The sequence below is a fragment of the Leptopilina boulardi genome, unplaced genomic scaffold (assembly GCF_019393585.1).
Source record: "Leptopilina boulardi isolate dan_hultmark-lab unplaced genomic scaffold, ZJU_Lbou_2.1 LbouV2_38, whole genome shotgun sequence".
Classification (NCBI taxonomy): domain Eukaryota; kingdom Metazoa; phylum Arthropoda; class Insecta; order Hymenoptera; family Figitidae; genus Leptopilina; species Leptopilina boulardi.
In genome coordinates this window covers 4,124,271-4,144,597 of record NW_026137951.1, presented here as the reverse complement: position 1 = coordinate 4,144,597, position 20,327 = coordinate 4,124,271, and the positions used below count along the sequence as shown (strand labels likewise).

Genomic DNA, 20,327 nt, shown 5'->3' with positions numbered 1-20,327 from the left:
ATCGAAATACATAAAGTATTTCGCGATTATTTTTAATTTAAGAGTGCAAAAAAAAAAATTGATGGAAAAAAAAATTACCTTATATTACTCCAAAAGTTGCTCCAGGAAAAAAATGAGATGAAATTGAATGTAGCTAATAAAATTTGCATAACTGAAATGAGTACTGAAATTTTATTTACACAATCTTATTTAAAGAAAATCCAATTTATTGCAATGCAGCAGCTTCTAGCTTAACATCGTCATGTGATTCTGATTTTGATTTCCATTTCAAACTTGTATGATTCCATGTTTTAGCTCTGTTTTCTAATATTCCATATGCAAAATGATTTATCATCACACCCCTTGGTATCGCAACGCCTTGAAAACGATATAAATTTTTGCTATCTTCTTGTGATTTTAATTTATGAATAGCAGTAACTGAACAGCGACCTATTATTCCAGTGTTTCCCACCATTGGACCTTTACTAATATCAATATGATCACCTATTCGATAGAGTGTTATCATATTATCATTTTTATCGGCAATATTTGGTATTTGTTTAAATTTAAATGGATTATCTTGAAAAATATCCAATGCCACATTTGGTGATACTTTTAATCTTTCGCAAATCCATTGATTTTCAGAAACTTTTTTAAATAATGCAGACATTGCTAATAATTCAGCTTGCGTTGGTATCCATTCAGGTAGATTTATATGAACATCGTAAGTGAAATTTCCACTTTGTATAATTGGATATAAAAAACTATGTAAATGCAATTCAATTTTATCTTTAAAAGCAGAATTTGCCACATAACCAAGAACAAGTGAACAAGTTCGCCAAAATGCATTGTTCACTTCTTTTGTTTCAGGTGTGGTCATTGTTAAAATTTTTAATTCACAATCATTGATTAAAGGTTCATTCATGTCCCATGGCTTACCATCAACTAATGCCAATGCTGCAACTTTTGATACACTTGATGATATATGTTTTGTACAATCGTATGGTGTTGAAATATTTTTGTTCATCACTAATGTTGCCTCCGCCTGTGGTGATAAATATTTCACTTCTATTTTTTCGATACGTCCAATTGCGGCTCTTTGTTTCTTTTTCTCATCATTGAAGAGTACATTTCTTCTTTGTATAATTTCTGATTTTGATAATGAACTTATACACTTTGTATTTAATTGTGGCTGTGATCGAAAAGTAGCAAGACACAGAGACTTGCACCTAAAAATAAATGTTTACATTAGAATTATGTTTTTCTTTATTTTTAATTTTTATGTTTTTTTTTACATTGCAGGCCTTGGATCGACTTTAAGGCGCAAAAAAATTGATTTACATTTTTATTTTACAAAATTTTTATTAGATATAATTATTTTTCACACGAATTTTCATTTTTCGAATTAGCATTTGATAGAATTTTTTTAAACGATTTTTTGACAGAATTTCTTTTCTTATTTATAAAAATTACAATTAAGCCGAATTTAAATTTAGCAAAATTCTCATTCAACCGAATTTTATGTGATTCGAATTTTTTTGTGCCAGAATTTCAAATTCCCCAAATCTTCATTTGTTCGAATTTTTATTTTTCGTATTATTATTAAAACGCCTAATTTTTATTTGTACTTTGCAAATGAACAAAAAAACAATCGACAGAAAGATTTCGACTCGAATTTAAAAATTTACGAATCATAATTTTCTTGATAATTTCTGATTCGAAAATTTTAAAATTAACATATTTCTTTTTTGTCGATAGTTTTTTTTTTTTAGAAAATTTGGAATTTTTGACAAATAAAAATTAGACGTTTTACGAATTCTAATAAATAACAAGTTGTGTAAATAAAAATTCGAAGAATTGAAAATTCTAGCAATGAAAACTCGTTAAATTCATTTTATTAATTCCTCAATTTTAAATAAATAGGACAAATTTCTAAAAAAAAATTTTGACAACAATTCAATTTTAGAGTTTTTATTTGAAACTTTATTAAATAATTGAACTTTGGAAGAGTTTTATAGTTTAAATTTTTAGAAATAATTAAATTTCAAAAAATTTTGTTAAATTTCAGACAATAATTAAATTTTACAGAATTGAAAATAATTTATTAAATAATTTTAGATAACCAAAAGTAATTGTATTTCTAAAGATTTACAATTCAAAGTTTTGAATTGAACTTCAAGTGATTATTAATTGAAATTTTTCATGATTTCTGTTGATGAAGAATTTATTAGAAATTAAAGATAAAAATTGAATATCAAAAGTTTTTAATTGAAAAATGCTTTCAAATAATTGAATTTTTGAAAAATATTATAAAAAATCATTTAAAATCATTAAATTTTGAAAAAGTTACAGTTGACATTTTTAGAAATAATTAAATTTTAGAAGGTTTTAAAATGAAATTTTTGGTAATTTTATTTTATTATTTTTTTTTTTGAATTGTAAACAATAGTTTAATTTCATACAATTTTGAATTGAAAAATAATTTAAGATCATTGAATTTATGAAGAATTTCATTAAAATTATTAAAAATAATTAATTTAGAGAAAAATTTGTTAAATAATTGAAATAAAGATTTTAAGATCTGCATTGTATACTAAAAGAAGACATATTTTGTTTAAAAATTTTGTAAAAAAATGTAAAAAAAGTCAAAAAAGTCAGAAAAAGTCGTATAATCCGAGGCTTGCAATCGTTATTTTGTTATTAAGTGTTTTTTTTTCTAAATCGTTGATTATAAATGTTGTTAACTTCACCGACGTTATAAATTTCCCAATTATTAAAATTTACTAATATATGTTTTTTACTACATTAACAAGTTTACTTTTTATAAAATTAGATTTATTAATTTAAAAATCATTCATTTTGTAACAAATAATTTGTTTATTTATATATATATTAATAAAAACACTCCTCACCCTTGAAACATTGTGGCCTATTTGAGGTTATGAACAACCTTACATATATCAATATTATTAATTAGAATACACTTATCATTATAATATTTCAAATAAATTTTCACTTTCACGTATCACTATTTAAATTGGTTTAATACGTATCATAACATGTAGTTTATATCGTTTTTTAGTTATAAAAAAATACAAAAGCCACAAAAACAAAATGTGGAGGAGGAACTTCGCTCTCTTAATCGATTAATCGAATATTCGATTGTGCAGTATGCGGGAATGTTTAATTCGTAAATTATTTTGTTATTTTGTTAAAATATTTACTAAAATATGGATTAATTAGAAACTTTAAGAATGAAATAAGTAAAATTTTACTTTAAATTTCGATTTAAATGTCAATTGTTTATAAATTCTAAGGAGAGATAAATAATTAACCTGTCAGGTATATCGGTATGAATCTTATATGACTTGAATGTATCAGTATTTCATCATGTCACATGCGTTACAATTCTTCGTAATTAGTGTAATTAGTTAAATATTATAATTAGACAAGTGAAATAGCAGTTAAAAAGTGGTTGATCGTTTAATTCTTTTTTTCGTAAAAGTAAAATTTGTTATTTAGAAAAGTAACTATAGAAAACAGAAAAGTTTGCAAAGTTACATCATAACATAACCTATATGTTAAGGCCAATATTGTTTTTTGTTGACAAATTTTCTAAATAGGTATACGTATAAATGGTATAAATAAAAGTTGCTTAAATTTTAGATAATAAATAACAATTTTATTTTATACCTTTTATTTGAATCTTAATTTCTGATTAGTAAAAATATTTAATATAAGTAGTATAATTAAAATTATTCTTTGCAGATTTAAAAATCAATTGCAGATGAGAGTTTTTATTTTTAATACTAATTCTTTGAAACATGTTACTATTTTGTCCCAACTGTTCAAATAGAATACGTATTGAAAGTTCGGACCGTCTTCGTTTTGCTTGTAACTCTTGTCCATATATATTCAACGTTTCAAGAAAAATAAGCAATAGAACGTATCCGAAATTAAAGGAAGTTGATGACGTTTTAGGAGGAAGTGCTGCTTGGGAAAACGTTGATTCTACCGAAGAACGTTGTCCAAAGTGTTTTCATCCACGTGCATATTTTATGCAAATACAAACACGTTCTGCTGACGAACCAATGACTACATTTTATAAATGTTGCAATCCACAATGTGGACACAATTGGCGCGAGTAAAGGTTTGTATTCTAATTTTTCGAAAGTTTAAAAAAAAAAAAGATTATTATTTATTTAAATAAGATTTTATTGTTATAGAATTTACCGTTGTCATTGCAATATAATATTAAAAGAACAATGATGAATCCAGATTACATTGGTCCGTTCAAGGACAATCAGTTGGCGGCCGTAAAACAATTAAAAACCACAAATGACAAACATTGGTTTTGCGGTGGTGATAGAAGTGTTGCGATTGCAGTTCAATTAATTAGAACTTTGAAAATTTTAGCTGTACCAACAGACACTATTTATGGTTTAACAGGTCTTGCTCAAAATTCTTTCACTGTTCAAAAGCTTTACGAGATAAAACACCGAGATGAAAATAAACCCCTCGCTATTTGCTTGAGTGATATTTCGGAAATAAGTAAATGGGGTGATATCTCACATTTACCATTTGAACTTTTAGAAAAACTTTTACCCGGTCCCGTAACTATTGTTGTAAAACGAACTGAAAAATTGAATCCCGAATTAAATCCCGGTACATCGACAGTTGGTATACGAATACCGGAATCACGATTTTTACGAAATGTCGTTAAATACGTTGGTGAACCATTAGCGTTAACAAGTGCAAATGAAAGTAATTGTCCAAGTACAATACATCCAGATGAATTTAAAAGTTTATGGCCAAGTTTAGATGGAATTTTTTATGATAATATTAATATGAGAGAAGATCGAAGAAGACTTGGATCGACAATAATTGACTTGACTGAACCTGGATATTATAAACTTATTCGACCAGGTGCGGCTTGTTTTAAAACAACTCAATATTTAATAGAGTTTGGTTTCGTGAGAAAGAAAGAAAAGAAAATTAATAAGAAAAAAATACAAGTTGCTGCTTGATAAATTTTGTTATGAGAATATAAATATAATAAAACATTTTAAAATAGTATTTTTTAGATTATTTTTATTGGATATGTTGAAAATTACATATTTGAAGAATTCTACCTTAAATAGCCTACATACTTAAATACAGTGAAACGTATTATTTCATACATTATAATATAATACAATCTAAGGTCACTTAGAATTTATGTTTTATCACGTATAAATATTCAAACATGTGCGAGTGACATGTTTACATAATAATATTTTTTTTTAATAGTTTAAAGTTTTATATTTTACAAATATTCTGTTCCTTTATACAATGTTATTAAAAATTAAGCCACAGAAATTCTCACCTTATGCAACAAATACGCAATTAAATATTTATTGAAATAAACATTTTTTTTTATATTTCAGTTTATAATAAGTGAAAGAATAAAAAGTGAGTATACTAGTGCCGGTGTTTTATATATATATATACTAAATATTGTCTTCTTGACAAGATGGGTATCACATTAAATCTTGTAAAATATCATCAAAGTCTTATAAATCTATTTATTGCTTAAAATTAAATTAAAAACGCATTTAATTAATCTTGATTCTGGAACAAAGTGCAGTCGATAATGAAAAATACATTATTTTTTAAAATGATTTTTAATAGACAGACTTAATATATAAATTTTCAAACTATATATATAAAAGTGTTCATTGCTTAATAAATAATTATTTGAAAATAGCGATAATGCCCAAAAATTTAGATAAATCAAACATGATTTATTGAGACTTTTTCATCATAATAATTATTTGGAAATAGAATAAAATTAAAAATACTAGTTTCATAAATAATACCATTAAAAATTGTGTATAAAATTTTGTTTTTCATAAAAGCATATGATATCGTGAAACTTATAAAAAAGACAGGACATTTTTTTTTATTATTAGTGCCCTTAGATGACTAAATAATTTTTCGTATAAATTACTATTAAAATAGCTAAGTTATCGTTAATGATTTCTTTGATATACACAAATGACACTAAAAATTTTTTTTTTTTTCGCAAAGAAATGCGTTTAGCAAAATTTTTACACTCACAATTCGTTAAAAAATATAATTTACTCATTATTGCTTATTTGTCAAATATACTATCTTTTATTCGCTTATTTATTTATATATATATTATAAAAATCAGTCTAGTCTTCTTTTACGGAAAACATTCCCAAGTTATTATTTTTTTTAGAATCATGTTTAAAAATTCCAATGACACTGCTTCGTAACCTTGCGTAAATTTCTTTTCTCACAGTTGCTGTAAATTTTGTCGTTAAACAACCAATGGTGGCAATTGCAAATATCAAATTATAAAATAAGACCAATTTGAAATTTCCCAACCATTCAATACTTCCAAAATCACCCAATAAGTCAAAATTTGTCATACCTGAAAAATTAATAGATAATAAAATAATGTAAAATAATAAATAAAATTAAATATAGGCTTCATAGTGATCCAAAAAAAATATTTTAGAGGAAATAGGGGACTGAAAATTTTAAAATAGGGGACTTTTTAGGGTACAATGAAAATTACATAAGTAAAGATAAAGGGATAATTTATAGGCTAAAACACAAATTTAGTACAGCTTTGAGGTATTTTTGTTTTGCAAAAACATATTTCATAATTTTTCATTCACAAATTAGTGAAACAGAGGTTTCTCAATTTAATTAATATCATTATCACTTTCTTTTGTTAACTCTTAGAGGCAATTATTTGAAGAATCGCTTTGTTAATAGAATTTTAATTTTCAATTTAATTTATATTTAACTTAAAATATTTGATATAGAAAAAGTTTTTATTAAATTTAATCCATTTCCTGAATCAAAAGTTTCAGAAACATATTCTGTATATAAAATTCTATTTTTGATTAAAAATCTACTCCAAATATCTTATAAAATCATTTTTAATAATTTTTTTAAAATTAGTTCATAACGACATTAATCGAAATATAGGGAAATAATTATCTACATCAAATATTTTAAGTATTTATCAAATTTTATAAAACATTTTAATACAAAATCTATCAAATAAGTCGTATTAGTTAATTTACATCGAAAAAAAGTTGATTTTTTATTTTTAATAAATTTAATTTGTTAAAAGTATTTTATTATTGAAAATTAAAATGAATTCTTACTTAATTCTTAACAAAAATGTTTCATAGAAATATTTTCAAAAATTTTTTATTTAGAGATACCATTTTAAAATTGAATTAAGACAAATTTTCAAGATTTAAATTTAATAAGACAAATTGTAAACATTTAGTTAGATTTATTGAAAAAAAATTAAGTCTTATTTATAAAAATTATTCGAATTTAGAATTTCGACAAATATTTTAAATAGTAATGGGATTTTAGAAAAATTTAAATTAAGAAATGTTTTAAACAATTGAATTTTTGAAAAACTAGATTAGTTTTTAGAAATAATTAATTCAACAAAGAATTTAAGTTGAAAATAATTGAAATTATTCTAAATTTAAATTAATGAAACTTATTAACAAAATTTTAAATAATAATTGGGCGCGGTATCAGTTCTACCAAATTTAGTTCTATACGGGGCAACTCGATACGTTAAACTTAGCACATTTCAACTCTACACAGTGAGATTAAATTTTAAATCTCACTGTGTAGAGTTGAAATGTGCTAAGTTTAACGTATCGAGTTGCCCCGTATAGAACTAAATTTGGTAGAACTGATACCGCGCCTAATAATTGAATTTTAGAGAAGTTTGATTTGAAAAAAATGTTTTAAATAATTTAATTATTGAAAAAAATTGATAAAAGTTATTAAAATAATTAATTTACAAAAGAGTTTTAAAAACAAATTTTAGAAATAATTGAATTTCATGAGATTCTTAATTAAAATTATCGAAAATTTGAATTGCAGAAGATTTTTTTTTATAAGCTTCAGACAATAATTGAATTTTAGACAATTTTTAAATTGAAAAAATGATTTCAATAGTTGAAATTTTTTGTTGAGATTATTGTAAATTAAAGTTTATGAAATTAACGAAATTTTAAACAATAATTGAATTTTAGAGAATTAAAATTTTTTTTAAATAATGTCATTTTCAAAGTAATTTCAAATTTATTTTCTAAATAATTAATTTTGTGAAGTATATTTTATTTTTTTGAATAATTCAAATTTGCAAAACTGTTTATATTTTATACTAAAAAAAAGTCGTATTTATCTAAAAAATGTTTTTAAAAATTGAAGAATTCACATTTTATTAAAATAAGTCGAAATTAGTCGCATTCATGGAAAAAAATCGATAAGAGTCGTGCAATTTGAGGCTTGCAAAATGTTATTTGATAGAAATTTTATGAAAACTTTTTCATAAGTATTAAATTTTCCTTCGGATAGGCTTTAATGGATTTTGAATACAGATTCTTTGATTACATGTGTTTGATAAATAATTTTTCTGTCCAAACATTTTTTATAAATTCATTAAATTTTGGTAGAAAATAAATATTTTTAAAAAGTATTCTCATAAAAATGAAAGATTTAAATACTAATTTTTTGTGAAAATAGGGAAAATTTTTCAAATAGAGTACTTTTAGGGACAAATATAAAAAAAGGGGACGACTATGAAGCCTGTAAATAGAAAATAAAGTAATTATTTTTTATGTTTAAAGAAATAAAATCTTACCTATTATTCTCGAAAGAAGAGGTAATGCAGAGCTGAGGACAATCAGTAGAACGCAATTGGCTATAAGATGCGTGAGTGGAGTTGAATAATGTCGAGGACGTACCCTTTTGATACCGGGAAGTGAATATAATCCAATGGCACTGGTAGCGGCCAAATATAAAATTACAATTACCTCAATTGCCGCTCCAATGGGGCCAAGTTTCGAAAGTGAACTTATACCCAGTGTGAATTGCTAAAACGTAAAGAATAAAAAATTAATCAACAATCAAATTTAAGGAAAATAAAAAAATAAAAAATGTCTACAAACCCTAGTGCTTAGCGGTAATGCTTTGATTCCAATGAGCAATTGTAATGTATTTTGAACAGCGAGTAATGCCGTTGTTGTCGAAAGAATAAGTAAAGCTAACATAGCTAATGGATAAACGAGAGTCCTTCGAACCCACCATGTTCTTCTCTCTGTGTCAAGAATTTTTCTACGATTCTGTATATCTTTTAATCTTTGGGTGAGACCTTTTTGTAGAGCACCATTGCGGAGACTCATGAGACCTGGATTTGGACAAAGAAGTTCTTCGTCGTCATGAGCTAATACATCACACTCGGGAGGTGACATTGGTACTGGAGAAACATATGATTTTCCAGTTGCTTTAGCTTGTTCCAGTCTGTAATTTGTTAAAAAGAAAAATAAACATTTGTAAAATATCTTCGAAAAAATTTTTTTTTTTTAATTTTTCAGGGTTGTCACAAAATTTCCCTGCCTTCGAGGCAATATTTTGTATTTTTCCCTTACATTTTCGAATTTTGTTCTTTTTTATCAAATGTAAATTCTATAAAAACAAATTGTAATAAATGAAAATTATATTAAACATTGTATAAAGAACAATTCAAATTCTTTTTAAAAATTCAATTATTTTCAAAACTTTCAATCAAATTTTACAAAATTTCAAATGATCATAATTCTTTTAATCAATGAGTCAAAATTAGTGATCTATGTCAATATTTTTTGAAAAGTAGAATTTTTTTTCATGAAATTTACGTTTTTCTATTCAAAACAGTAAATCAAAATAACACAAGTTACAGAAATATTGACTCCAATATATTCAAAAATCCAATTATTTTCAAAAATATAATTAAAATTAATATTATTTAAAAAACATAATTGTTTTATAATTTTGAATAGATTCTTCAATAATTTAATTATTTTTGATATTTTTAGTTTAAAATCTTTTAAAAATAGAAAAAGTGAAAAAATTAAATTGTAACTCTTTCAATATTGATTTATTTCTATTAAATCCATATAATTATATTATTTATAAAAAAAGTTAACTAAAACTCTGAAAATTTTATCATTTTTAAAAATTTTAATAAACTTCTTCAATAATTTAAATATTTAAGCAATTACCAAATTAAAATTAATGCTTTGAACAAATTAATTTAAATTAATTTTATTTTATTTTATTATTAAAAACTTGGATTTCAGCTGTTCGATATATCAATTATTTTTAATTATAGAAATGAAATTTTTATAAAAAATTGCACCAATAAAGTTTTTAATACTTTTAAATATTTTCCAAATTTTCAATTGAAAATCTTTTAAAATTTAATAATTAACAAAAAATTTAATTGCTAAACTTTGAAAATTTAATTAAATAAAAAATGTTAACAAATTGAATTATTTTGATACATTTTCAAAAATTTGTACGTATTTGTGTGCTAAAAATTGAATTTATTTAATTGAATAATGGAATTTTAATTTAATTGAATTTGTTATTAGAAATCAGAAATTTAGTAAGGTAATTGTATGAATTTGAATGAATTTTAACGATGGAAAATTTTTCTACATCACATTTAATTCTTTGGATTTGAATTTTTCCTCTTAATTTTGAATTTTAACCATTTATCTTAAACTGAGATTTTTATTTAAATAGTATTTTAAAATATAAATATTATTTTATAAAATTTTAATAATTCAATGTTTTCTTTTTAAATTCAAAGTGATCTAATCGTTTTTAAAATAAAAAAAAATAATGTCAAGGAGCTTATAATGGCAAATCTAGGTTTACAACATTTTTCCAGCACATTTTTTTTAATTTCCTAACCTTCCTGACTTGTGGCAACTTTGTTTTTATAAAATTTTTTTTTTATCTATTTTTTTACTTACCTTCTTTTTAAACAGTCTTCTTCTAATCTGAAGGCAAAAAATTCCTCGTCAAGATTTTTTAAAAACTGCGGTTTGACTAGGAAAGAACCAACGACACCAAAGAGTCGAACAAATCCAACTGGTGTACACACTGAAAAAAATATTAATTTCAAATGAATTTATATAATATTTAATTATATTTAATTTCTTTTGTATTGTATTACTTACGTAATAACATGACTACTCCAACGAAAGAAACACATGAATATAAAAATGGTAAGTAATAAGACCATAAATCTGAAAACAAAATTAACAAATTATTTTAAATAACGAACAAATATATAAATAACAGGCTTCACAGCATAAAATTTGCTGAAAAAAGGGGAATAGGGGAAATTTTGTTTGAAAAAAGAGGAAAAATAGGGTAAAATCTAAATGTATATTTTCCTTAACCAAAATGCTTTAAAGTTGTTTTAAATTAAACTAGTATATTAATTAATTTTTTTTAATGTTTTATAAAAATTTAAATTGCATACATCTAATAAATAAACGCTTTTTATTTTTTAAACTTATTTTAAAATTAATTTTCCACAGAATGAAAATTACTTCTAAACTAATTTTTTTTCTTGAAAAATGCAAGTAATTTTTTATTTTATCAAACCAAAAGCCGTCTAGTAAAATATAGAAAACTTGATTTTATTAATATTTTTCAAAAAAACTGAAATTTTAATTTTATTTAAATTAAATTTTTAAAAAAATTTAAAAATTAATTTTCTGATAAAAAAAAATTTCCAATTTTCCTAATTTAGGCCTCGGATTGACTTTGGAAAGAGAAATAAATAGTTTTAGTCGATTTTCATTACAACAAAAAAGTTACATTTTATAAAAAATGGGAATTTTTTTTAAATAGAGAAAAAGTAGGGGGAAACACTGTGAAGCCTGAAATGTAAAAAATTTGTTTTTCAAAATACATACTGAGCAATGTGTGAAGATTTGATTTTTGGTAGTCAATTAGGGACGACATGACGTAAGTCATTCCCAACACCAACATTCCAAGTAGACATAAAACTGTCAATGTTTCATAAACTCGTGACATAATTCCCTAAAACAAGAAGTTGAATTATTGCCTTAATTTTTTTTCAATAAAAAATATAAATTACAGAAGAGAATCTAATTATATATTAATATAAATTACCTTTTTGAATCCAACGAAACCTTCCGATTCTGTGAAAAGATAGGCAAAAGGGAGGAAAACAAAAAGGGAAAGGTTGGAAAACAAAAACACATGATTCCATAATCCTGAAAAGAGAAAAAGAAAAAAATTACCATTATAAAAATAAATTGCATAGAAAAAACAGAAATTTGTAAAACTTTCTTAGTCATTACCTTGAATAAGAGAGCTGTTAAGCCACTTGACATAGTAGCTATTGGGGTAAAGAATGAGAACCTCATTGCTTGCAATGGAGAGAGGCAGCAATAATGTTGCTCCGATTGACACTGCTAAAGAGAAAGAGCAAAGCCAGAGGCTAATCCTATAGACCAGCGCTTCATCTTCATCAACTGAGAGATAGTCTTCTCTATCATTTTTCCTGAATCTTGCAATCAACGCATAGCTCGAGATGTACAACAAGAGAAAGAGGAGTAGAAATATCTGTAAATATAGATTTCTTCAGCAACTATGCATATACATATTAAATTCCTTTCAGTGCAATGACATTCTCAAAGAGTGGCAATTTTTCTCAAATATTTTCAAATACACGTTTAAATTAGAATATTTCAAACTTTTTTTATTTAATATTTTTTTTTCAACATTGATAACTTTTGTCAATAAAATTGATAACCATATTATCAATGTGAAGAAAAAAGTGCAAGAAATTGTTTGTACTTCAAATACTGATACGTATATTAAAAAAAAAAAGTACAAAGGTTATTAATTCAATTTCTTTATTCTCTATAGAATATATTTTTAGTTAATCTTTTTTTCAAATCAGATTTATTTCAAAGAATTAAAAATAATAAATATTATTGAAATCCGTGAATAATATCCTATTTTTAAATTATACGCGAAAATATAATTTAAATAAAGAAAATATTTGTGAAATTTTAGAAGAAAAAAAAAATATTTATTTCCGTAAACAATAAATATAACAAATATAACCGAAGTTTTGATCAACAGCTGGCTTCTATAATGTAATCCGCACTTGTTGGGATTTAATAAGATCTATTGTATGTAACCAACTGTTTTTAGCAGATTATACATAACAGTGTAAAAAAAAATTGTCAAGTGAATTTAAATATGTGCTCAAAACTGTATATTTAATAGAAAATTCTAGTTAGAAATTTTCAAGATGTACTAGAAAGTACATAGAGAAAGCAAAGTATAAGAATATAAATTTTTTTTTTTTTGTTGAAAATATTGATAATTGAAAAATAAATTAAAATTTTAATCAATTCAAATTCCTGTAGATAGAAAATTAATTATAAACTTAAGAAATTACTTTTTTAAAAAAAATTTGAATTTGTTTTTAAAATAATAAAGAACATTAACTCTTGAATAATAATAGTGTGACCAAGCCCATTTGTAGTGGAAAACAATAGCTATAGCAAATTACATTGTGATTGGAATGCAGTAATCTATTCTTCTAACACAATCAAAGTAATCCTTTTTTACGTATAGAGAATCGTACGCATGAAACGGATTCGTCTTTGCAATTTAGATGTCGAGGTCAGCAATCAAAAACTTGAAAGATAACGGTGCTTTTTAGAAATAGATTCTATATATTAATAATATTTTTTATTAAGTCTTAGTACCCATTGACTATATAATCAAAGTTTAAAATTGATTATTAAGAAAGGTTAAATTACGAGACACTTTTTACAAACAATTTTAAATATCTATAAATTTAAAAAAATTAAATAAACAACCTAAATAAATTTGTATATGAAATTTAATATTAAAATTAAATTTGTACTAATTAAAATTATTACAAAGTGACAGTTAAAACAAATTTTGAAAAAAGGATTCAAAGAATGACGTGTCCATAAAGCTTTTATTTTTGCAAATTCTACGAGCATAATAAAGCTTTTGGTAATCAAACTAAATAATTAAATTAAATAATTTAAAAGTACCTTCAGATAATGACAATGAAAAATTATTGACAATTATTTATGGGAAAGTTTTGACAGTAAATTTAATAAGAAATTTTATAAGTTACACTTACAATATTCTCTCTCACGGTATTATGAAACAGCTGTTCTCTGATGTCTGCTTCATCTTCCATCTTCACCTGTTTGTCAAAAAATTGTTTTCGGATGGAGTGACAACCGTTGACGACGAATTTATCAACATTTTCCCCTTGATTCAGCACCACAAAACATTACAACTCCTGTACCAGAAACACACAGCTTCAACTGACAATGTCACAGTTTGATTTAAGAGATTTTATCCAAAGGAATAATAACAACTTTTCCAAATAATAGACATAAACGTTTTACATAATATAGACATATGAAAATACACAGTTTTTTTAAAATAATGTCTATTGACAACAATTTTAGACACTCAATAATCAGTGGAACACAGCAAATGTCAGGCAAAAGAGTGAGAAATAATGGTTTAGTTAGGTTACTCCAGTAACTGCTAACAGCGCCACATAAATAGTAGTAGTGTAGAAATCTTTATTATCTATCGTAGTTAATATTTTATTTTTGTGATTTAAAAAAAAAAAAAAAAATTCAGCTGGGTTGCCAAAAAAATTTGATTTTGTTTTTCCCTAATTTCTAAGATAAAATTTTAATTTTTTCCCTCACCCTAATAAAAAAAATTCAAAAAGTTTTTAATTATAAAAATTTTTATAAATAATTGAATTTTGAAGATTTTCAAAAATAATTAAATTTCTGGAGATTATAAATTAAAATCTTTGTAAATTTATATTTAAAATTATTTACATCTTTAAAATATAATTACATTCTAGAGAATTTTTAATTGAAAAATGTTTTAAATAATTGAATTTTTGAAAAACTCGATTAAAATCATTGAAAATAATTAATTTAGTAATTTTAGAAAACAATTTTACAAATAATTGAATTTTAGAAGTGTTACAGTTAAAATTTTGAAAAATAATTTAATTTTGAAAATTTTTTTGATTGAAATTGTTGTAAATTTAATTTGTTTAAAATTATCTAAGAATTTCAAAAAATAATTGATTTTTAGAAAATTTGTAATTAAATTTTTGAAAAACTCGATTAAAATCATTGACAATAATTATTATACCTAAGAATTTTAAAAATAATTTGATTTTGGAAATTTTGTTGATTGAAATTATTGTAAATTTATTTTATTCATAATTATCTACGAATTTTTAAAAGTAATTGATTTTTAGAAAATTTTTGATTAAATATTGTTTAAAATAATTGAATTTTTTTTTTACATCTTTCAAAAAGTAATTAAATTATAGAGAATTTTTAATTGAAAAATGTTTAAAAAACTTGATTAAAGTCAAGGAAAATAATTAATTGTAACAATTTTAGAAATAATTTAATTTCAAAGATTTAAGATTTTCAAAAATAATTAAATTTTTTTGGAAGAACTTTATTAAAATCTTTGAAAATAATTAATTTAGCTAAGAATTTTAGAAAACAATTTAAGAAATAATTGAATTTTGAAAAATTTACAGTTAAAATTTTTAAAAATTATTGAATCTTAGATCATTTTTAATTTGAAAATGTTTTAAAAAAAATTTTTTTTCGAAGAACTTGATTAATGATATTAAAAATTATTAATTTAGAAAAACATTACACATTTTTATCTTTCAATCTCAAAAGTTTATTATGATGAAATACATCACATATAAGATATTTTGCACTATAATATAAATATTATAAATAATTTATTCAATTGCAGATCAAATTGTCTGCTGAAAATATCGAATCACTTTTCAAACTCTTTACAATCATTTGTATTACAATTATATAAAATTAATTGATTTTCTTTAAAAGATTTATATAAAACTTGGTTTTGCAAAAAAAAAAAAAAAAATGTTACATAATACAAAAAGATATTTTATTTAATAAACGTGCAGTGTTTGAAAAAAAGTAACAAAATATTTGTTTGTTAAATAACAGAAAAAAAAGTAATTTAATTTTATTGAAAGATTATACCTATAAAGTTGAATTTCCTAACTTATTCTCAAATTACTTGAAAATATATATAAGTAAAAAAATTAATGATTTAAAAATAGTCTAATTGAACGCGTAACAATCGAATTTTACGTTTATAAGACTACTTTTAGTAATTTAATTTCAAAAATTCATTGATTACATACATGACAATAAATGTGTACAATATTCCTATAAATAATTTACAATTACTATAAATTTTTTTTGATTTACCAAAATAAAAAATGATAGATTCAATCCTAATTATTTAAGAGATATTTATAATAATATAAATATCTTTAATAATTTATAAATTGTAGATTGCGTTTTGATATCACAAATAAAATTTTGTAAATAAATTTCGGTTTCAAATCCAAAAAAGATTTTTTTAAATTAATTAACAATTTTTTAAATTATTAAAATTGCTTTTTACAATTAAAATTAAGGCCCAAGTTTTGTTATATATATATATAAATATATATCTAGTTTTTCATCGGTAAATTAAAAAGTATTACGAGAAAACTAAATGCTGTTTGTACAAGATTCTATGATAAATTGGAACTGTTTTTTGAGTTTTATACCAATGTATTATTTTCTTTTTTTTATGCTAAGGCATTACCTCACCAAAATTGGTGTGACCTGTTTGCTTGGCATGATTAGAGGCAGCTACTTGTCCACTTAAAAAAATACCACAGTCTGAACATTTGAGCGTGAATTTTTGAACATCGGTAAATTGACGACTAGAGTTTGCTTCCTTTGCCAATTCTTCAGCCTGTTGTAATATATTATTGTCAGTGGATTGAAAAATTGTCTGATTAGCTTCTCCCTAAAAGAAAATTATTTTTTTTTATTTCTCTAAAGAAATAGATGAAAAAAAAAACTAAATTTCGTAGTTTCTAGTAAAAATCTTACTTCTCTTTCTAAATAGAGGGGATCAAAATGAATTCCATCGAACATGAGAAATACTCGAAGAGGATAATGATGATCCTCGCCAAATCTATTAATTATTGCATTTATACTATCAACAACGGCTATTTCTATTCCATAGTATTTGGAAAGAATTGATAATTCTATTGCTCCACCCCATGCATCAGGTTCCATAATCCATTTGCAATATTCAGCATTAGGCATACCAAGGATGGCTTCAGAAAATTCTTCTGGATCTTGTTCCACTGCATTTGCTACTAGGCTTCTCATATAATTAGCGCAAGCTGGTTCAACTTTACCTACAAATAAAGGAAAATTTTTTAGGTAATGTGCAATTATGACAATTCAAAGATCAAATTTTCCTGTAAATTTTACTGTTGTAGTTTGTTTTGAGTAATTTAAAACCAAAAAGACATAATCTTAAATTAAAATGTCCTTCTTAACAACGAATAAAACTGTAATTAAAATTGTTTTGATTTAATCAAATTTTAAAAGATTCAGTTGTAAATATTATTAACATTTTTGTGTATTTTGATTAAAGTTAATAAACAATTATAATTATTATAGAATGTTTAAAAACGATTGATCATTTTGCTCTTTGAAAGATTCTCTACGATTCCAGGTCTCGGATCAAAGTCGTTTTAGTCGATTTACATTAAAAAAAAGTCGAAAAAGTTAATTTTTCTATTTTAATTAAGGCATCACCCCCAATTTCGCCTCACTTAAATTTAAATTATTAAACGAGGTTACTTTAAATAATTCATGTTATTAAATATTAAATTCATTTTATTAATTCCTTAATAAGAATAATTCTATAGGAATATTACCATCAAGAAAATTTATTTCTAATATTTCAGAATCGAAGACGTAAATTTTTAAAATTTTAATTAAGTAAGACAAATTTCTAAAAAAAAAATTCAAAGAACAATTCAATTTTAGAGTTTTTATTAAAACCTTTTTTAAATAACTGAATTTTTAAAGAAATATTATAGTTATTAAAAATAATTGAACTTTGGAAGAGATATAGTTGAAATTTTTAGAAATAATTAAAGTTCAAAAGATTTTGTTAATTTTCAGGCAATAATTAAATTTTACAGAATTGAAATTAATTTATCAAATAATTTTAGACAACATTTTTTAAAAGTAATTGAATTTTCAAAGATTTACAATTCAAATTTTTGAAATTAATTGAATTTAAGTGATTTTGAATTGAAATTTTTTTGATGATTTCTGTTGCTGAAGAATTTATTAAAAATTACAGACAAAAATTGAATTTCAAAATTTTTTAATTTAAAAATGTTTTCATATAATTGAATTTTTGAAGAATATTATAAAAATCATTTAAAATAATTGAATTTTGAAAGAGTTATTATTGAAATTATTAAATTTCAAAGTTTTAGATGGAAAATTTTTAAAAGGTTTTAAATTTAAATTTTTGGTAATTTTATTTGATTTTTCTTTAAATTGTAAACAATTTTTGAATTTCATAAAATTTTTAATTGAAAAATAATTTAAGATAACTGAATTTGTGAAGAATTTCATTAAAATTATTAAAAATAATTAATTTTGAGAAAAATTTTAGTTAAAAAATTTGTTAAATAATTAAAATAAAGAAGATCTGAAGAAGATATGCATTTTATACTAAAAAAGACTATTTTGTTTAAAAATTTTGTAAAAAAAAAATGCAAAGAAAGTCGAAAAAGTCGCATCTTATTTAAATAAGTTGAAAAAAATAGTATTTTCGAAAAAAAAGACAGAAAAAGTCGTATAATCAGAGGCATGCAATTCTGTTTGTTAAATTTTGTTACAAATATTTTTTTAAAAATTTATTGAACTAATAAAATTTTTGTTTTTTACTTTTTTTAAATCAAATATTAATCAAATATTAACAAATTTTTTGGCTTAAATTAATTTTTACAGTTAATAAAAATTCGATTATCATGTAAATTTCTTGAACGCTGTCTTTTTTTGGTTTTAAATTATTCAGAAGACACTAAGGAATAAAAAGATATAAAATTTACAAGAAAATTTGAAGTTTACATACATTCAGCTTGAATTATCTACTAAACAAGGTTATCAGCATAAAAAATACAAAGACTCAATTTTCTCAAAAAAAAAAATGAAATTCACAATAAAATTTTGAAGTGCCAAAACCTTTGGGTTGAACTTTATTTCGACCAATCGTGAATTTTGATAGTTTAATAGTGATTAATTGAAATATATCAAAGTGAACATATTTACCGTTAATAACAAAGCCAATACTAGTGAAAAGACATGAATTATCACCAGGAACAACTTTTTTCAATAGCATTCCATTATTTTCACCAAATATTTCAGTATTAATCACTTCATTTCTCGGAACGTCTTCGCGTTTTAATTCACCAGGTGGTTTTTCATTAACATAAAATATATCACCATTAATGATATTACAGTCTGAAATTTTAGCATCTGCCACACTAAAATCAACAATCTCACGGGGTTTCAAATAACCTTTACTAATCACAACAGAGTCCACAAGTATACCAGCCGAGTCTGCTAATTTTTGTTTAAATTGATGCATTTCACAATTTGAATTTAAAGTCATTGTTACACAGCCATTTTTTGACATAATTTTTACTTTGATATCATGTTCACTTTGCATTTTGATGATAATGATGATGATATTTTTTAAAACAAAACTTTCAGACTTTTCTTCTCAGTTCAAATAAAATGTTTTTTGATATTTACCTTTTTTTTAATTGATCGAATAAATAGCTTCACTTATTTAAATATTAACAAATTTTATCTTTTAGAAGAAAAATATGATATCCTAAATAGAGAGCATTTAATTAAAACCATTATATCACGCAACCATATTAGGTTATGATAGGTTAGTATATATATGTCAATATATATATATACGCAATAATTTAAAAGATAAAATAAATGTTAGGTTAGAATAACTCAATAAACATGAAATTATAAAAACATTACTTAATTAATGGTTATTATTTAACAACTGTCAATTTATTTAGCAGATGCCCTATGTGATCGAACACCGAGATACTGCGCATGCTCTTCAGAAATTCAACCTCATTGGTCGTAATGCGCACTCTTTTATCTTTTTCCAGAAGTATTTCAAATAAATGCGCTCATTTTAATTTCATTAAAATCTCTTATATTTATAAACAAAAAAAATTATTTTTAAGAACAGAAGAAAAGAAATTTTTTTGGTATTTTTTTTTCAAGAAATAAATTTTTCAACAATATTGTAGGTGTTATTCTTTTCATTTTATTCTTTGTAAAATCATACAAGCAAATAAGTGTTTACAGAATGTGAAGAAGCACAATATAATAGAAATTCTCATTCGGCGCATACATATATACGAACATAATATATACCTAATAATACTTATTATAATCTAAACTCAAAAATTACAAGAAAACACA

At 23.1% G+C, this 20,327-nt stretch overlaps 5 protein-coding genes across 8 annotated transcripts; 2 read left to right on the top strand and 3 right to left on the bottom strand.

The window, feature by feature from the left end:
• Positions 1-152: 152 nt before the first annotated feature.
• Positions 153-3,123, bottom strand: LOC127288206 (39S ribosomal protein L39, mitochondrial). Its single transcript, XM_051315518.1, has 2 exons — positions 2,892-3,123; positions 153-1,208 (listed from the first exon to the last, which is right to left on the bottom strand). The coding sequence occupies exons 1-2, from the start codon at positions 2,900-2,902 to the stop codon at positions 206-208; spliced, it is 1,014 nt and encodes a 337-aa protein (XP_051171475.1). The 5' UTR covers positions 2,903-3,123; the 3' UTR covers positions 153-205.
• Positions 3,124-3,340: 217 nt separating this feature from the next.
• LOC127288211 (DNA-directed RNA polymerase III subunit RPC10) lies at positions 3,341-4,353 on the top strand. Of its 3 annotated transcripts, none has more exons than XM_051315529.1 (3): positions 3,341-3,602; positions 3,748-4,129; positions 4,191-4,338. In XM_051315529.1, exon 2 carries the CDS (start codon positions 3,804-3,806, stop codon positions 4,125-4,127), a length of 324 nt encoding a protein of 107 aa, XP_051171486.1. In that variant the 5' UTR covers positions 3,341-3,602; positions 3,748-3,803; the 3' UTR covers positions 4,128-4,129; positions 4,191-4,338. The 3 variants fall into 3 exon arrangements, with proteins under 3 accessions (XP_051171486.1, XP_051171487.1, XP_051171485.1); XM_051315530.1 differs by having other exon boundaries at positions 3,342-3,617; positions 4,206-4,353; XM_051315528.1 differs by having other exon boundaries at positions 3,343-3,602; positions 4,206-4,353.
• LOC127288209 (threonylcarbamoyl-AMP synthase) lies at positions 4,245-5,055 on the top strand. Its single transcript, XM_051315524.1, has one exon. The coding sequence runs from the start codon at positions 4,245-4,247 to the stop codon at positions 5,004-5,006; it is 762 nt and encodes a 253-aa protein (XP_051171481.1). The 3' UTR covers positions 5,007-5,055.
• Positions 5,056-5,623: 568 nt separating this feature from the next.
• LOC127288204 (protein Lilipod) lies at positions 5,624-14,434 on the bottom strand. Its single transcript, XM_051315515.1, has 9 exons — positions 14,036-14,434; positions 12,201-12,465; positions 12,010-12,113; positions 11,790-11,916; positions 11,043-11,111; positions 10,836-10,965; positions 8,985-9,336; positions 8,678-8,909; positions 5,624-6,418 (listed from the first exon to the last, which is right to left on the bottom strand). The coding sequence occupies exons 1-9, from the start codon at positions 14,093-14,095 to the stop codon at positions 6,177-6,179; spliced, it is 1,581 nt and encodes a 526-aa protein (XP_051171472.1). The 5' UTR covers positions 14,096-14,434; the 3' UTR covers positions 5,624-6,176.
• A 1,420-nt stretch (positions 14,435-15,854) lies between these two features.
• LOC127288207 (ubiquitin thioesterase OTU1) lies at positions 15,855-19,943 on the bottom strand. Of its 2 annotated transcripts, XM_051315521.1 has the most exons (4): positions 19,872-19,943; positions 19,140-19,707; positions 16,884-17,197; positions 15,855-16,797 (listed from the first exon to the last, which is right to left on the bottom strand). In XM_051315521.1, the coding sequence occupies exons 2-4, from the start codon at positions 19,537-19,539 to the stop codon at positions 16,579-16,581; spliced, it is 933 nt and encodes a 310-aa protein (XP_051171478.1). In that variant the 5' UTR covers positions 19,540-19,707; positions 19,872-19,943; the 3' UTR covers positions 15,855-16,578. The 2 variants fall into 2 exon arrangements, with proteins under 2 accessions (XP_051171478.1, XP_051171476.1); XM_051315519.1 differs by lacking the exon at positions 19,872-19,943 and having other exon boundaries at positions 19,140-19,780.
• Between the last annotated feature and the right edge of the window lie 384 nt (positions 19,944-20,327).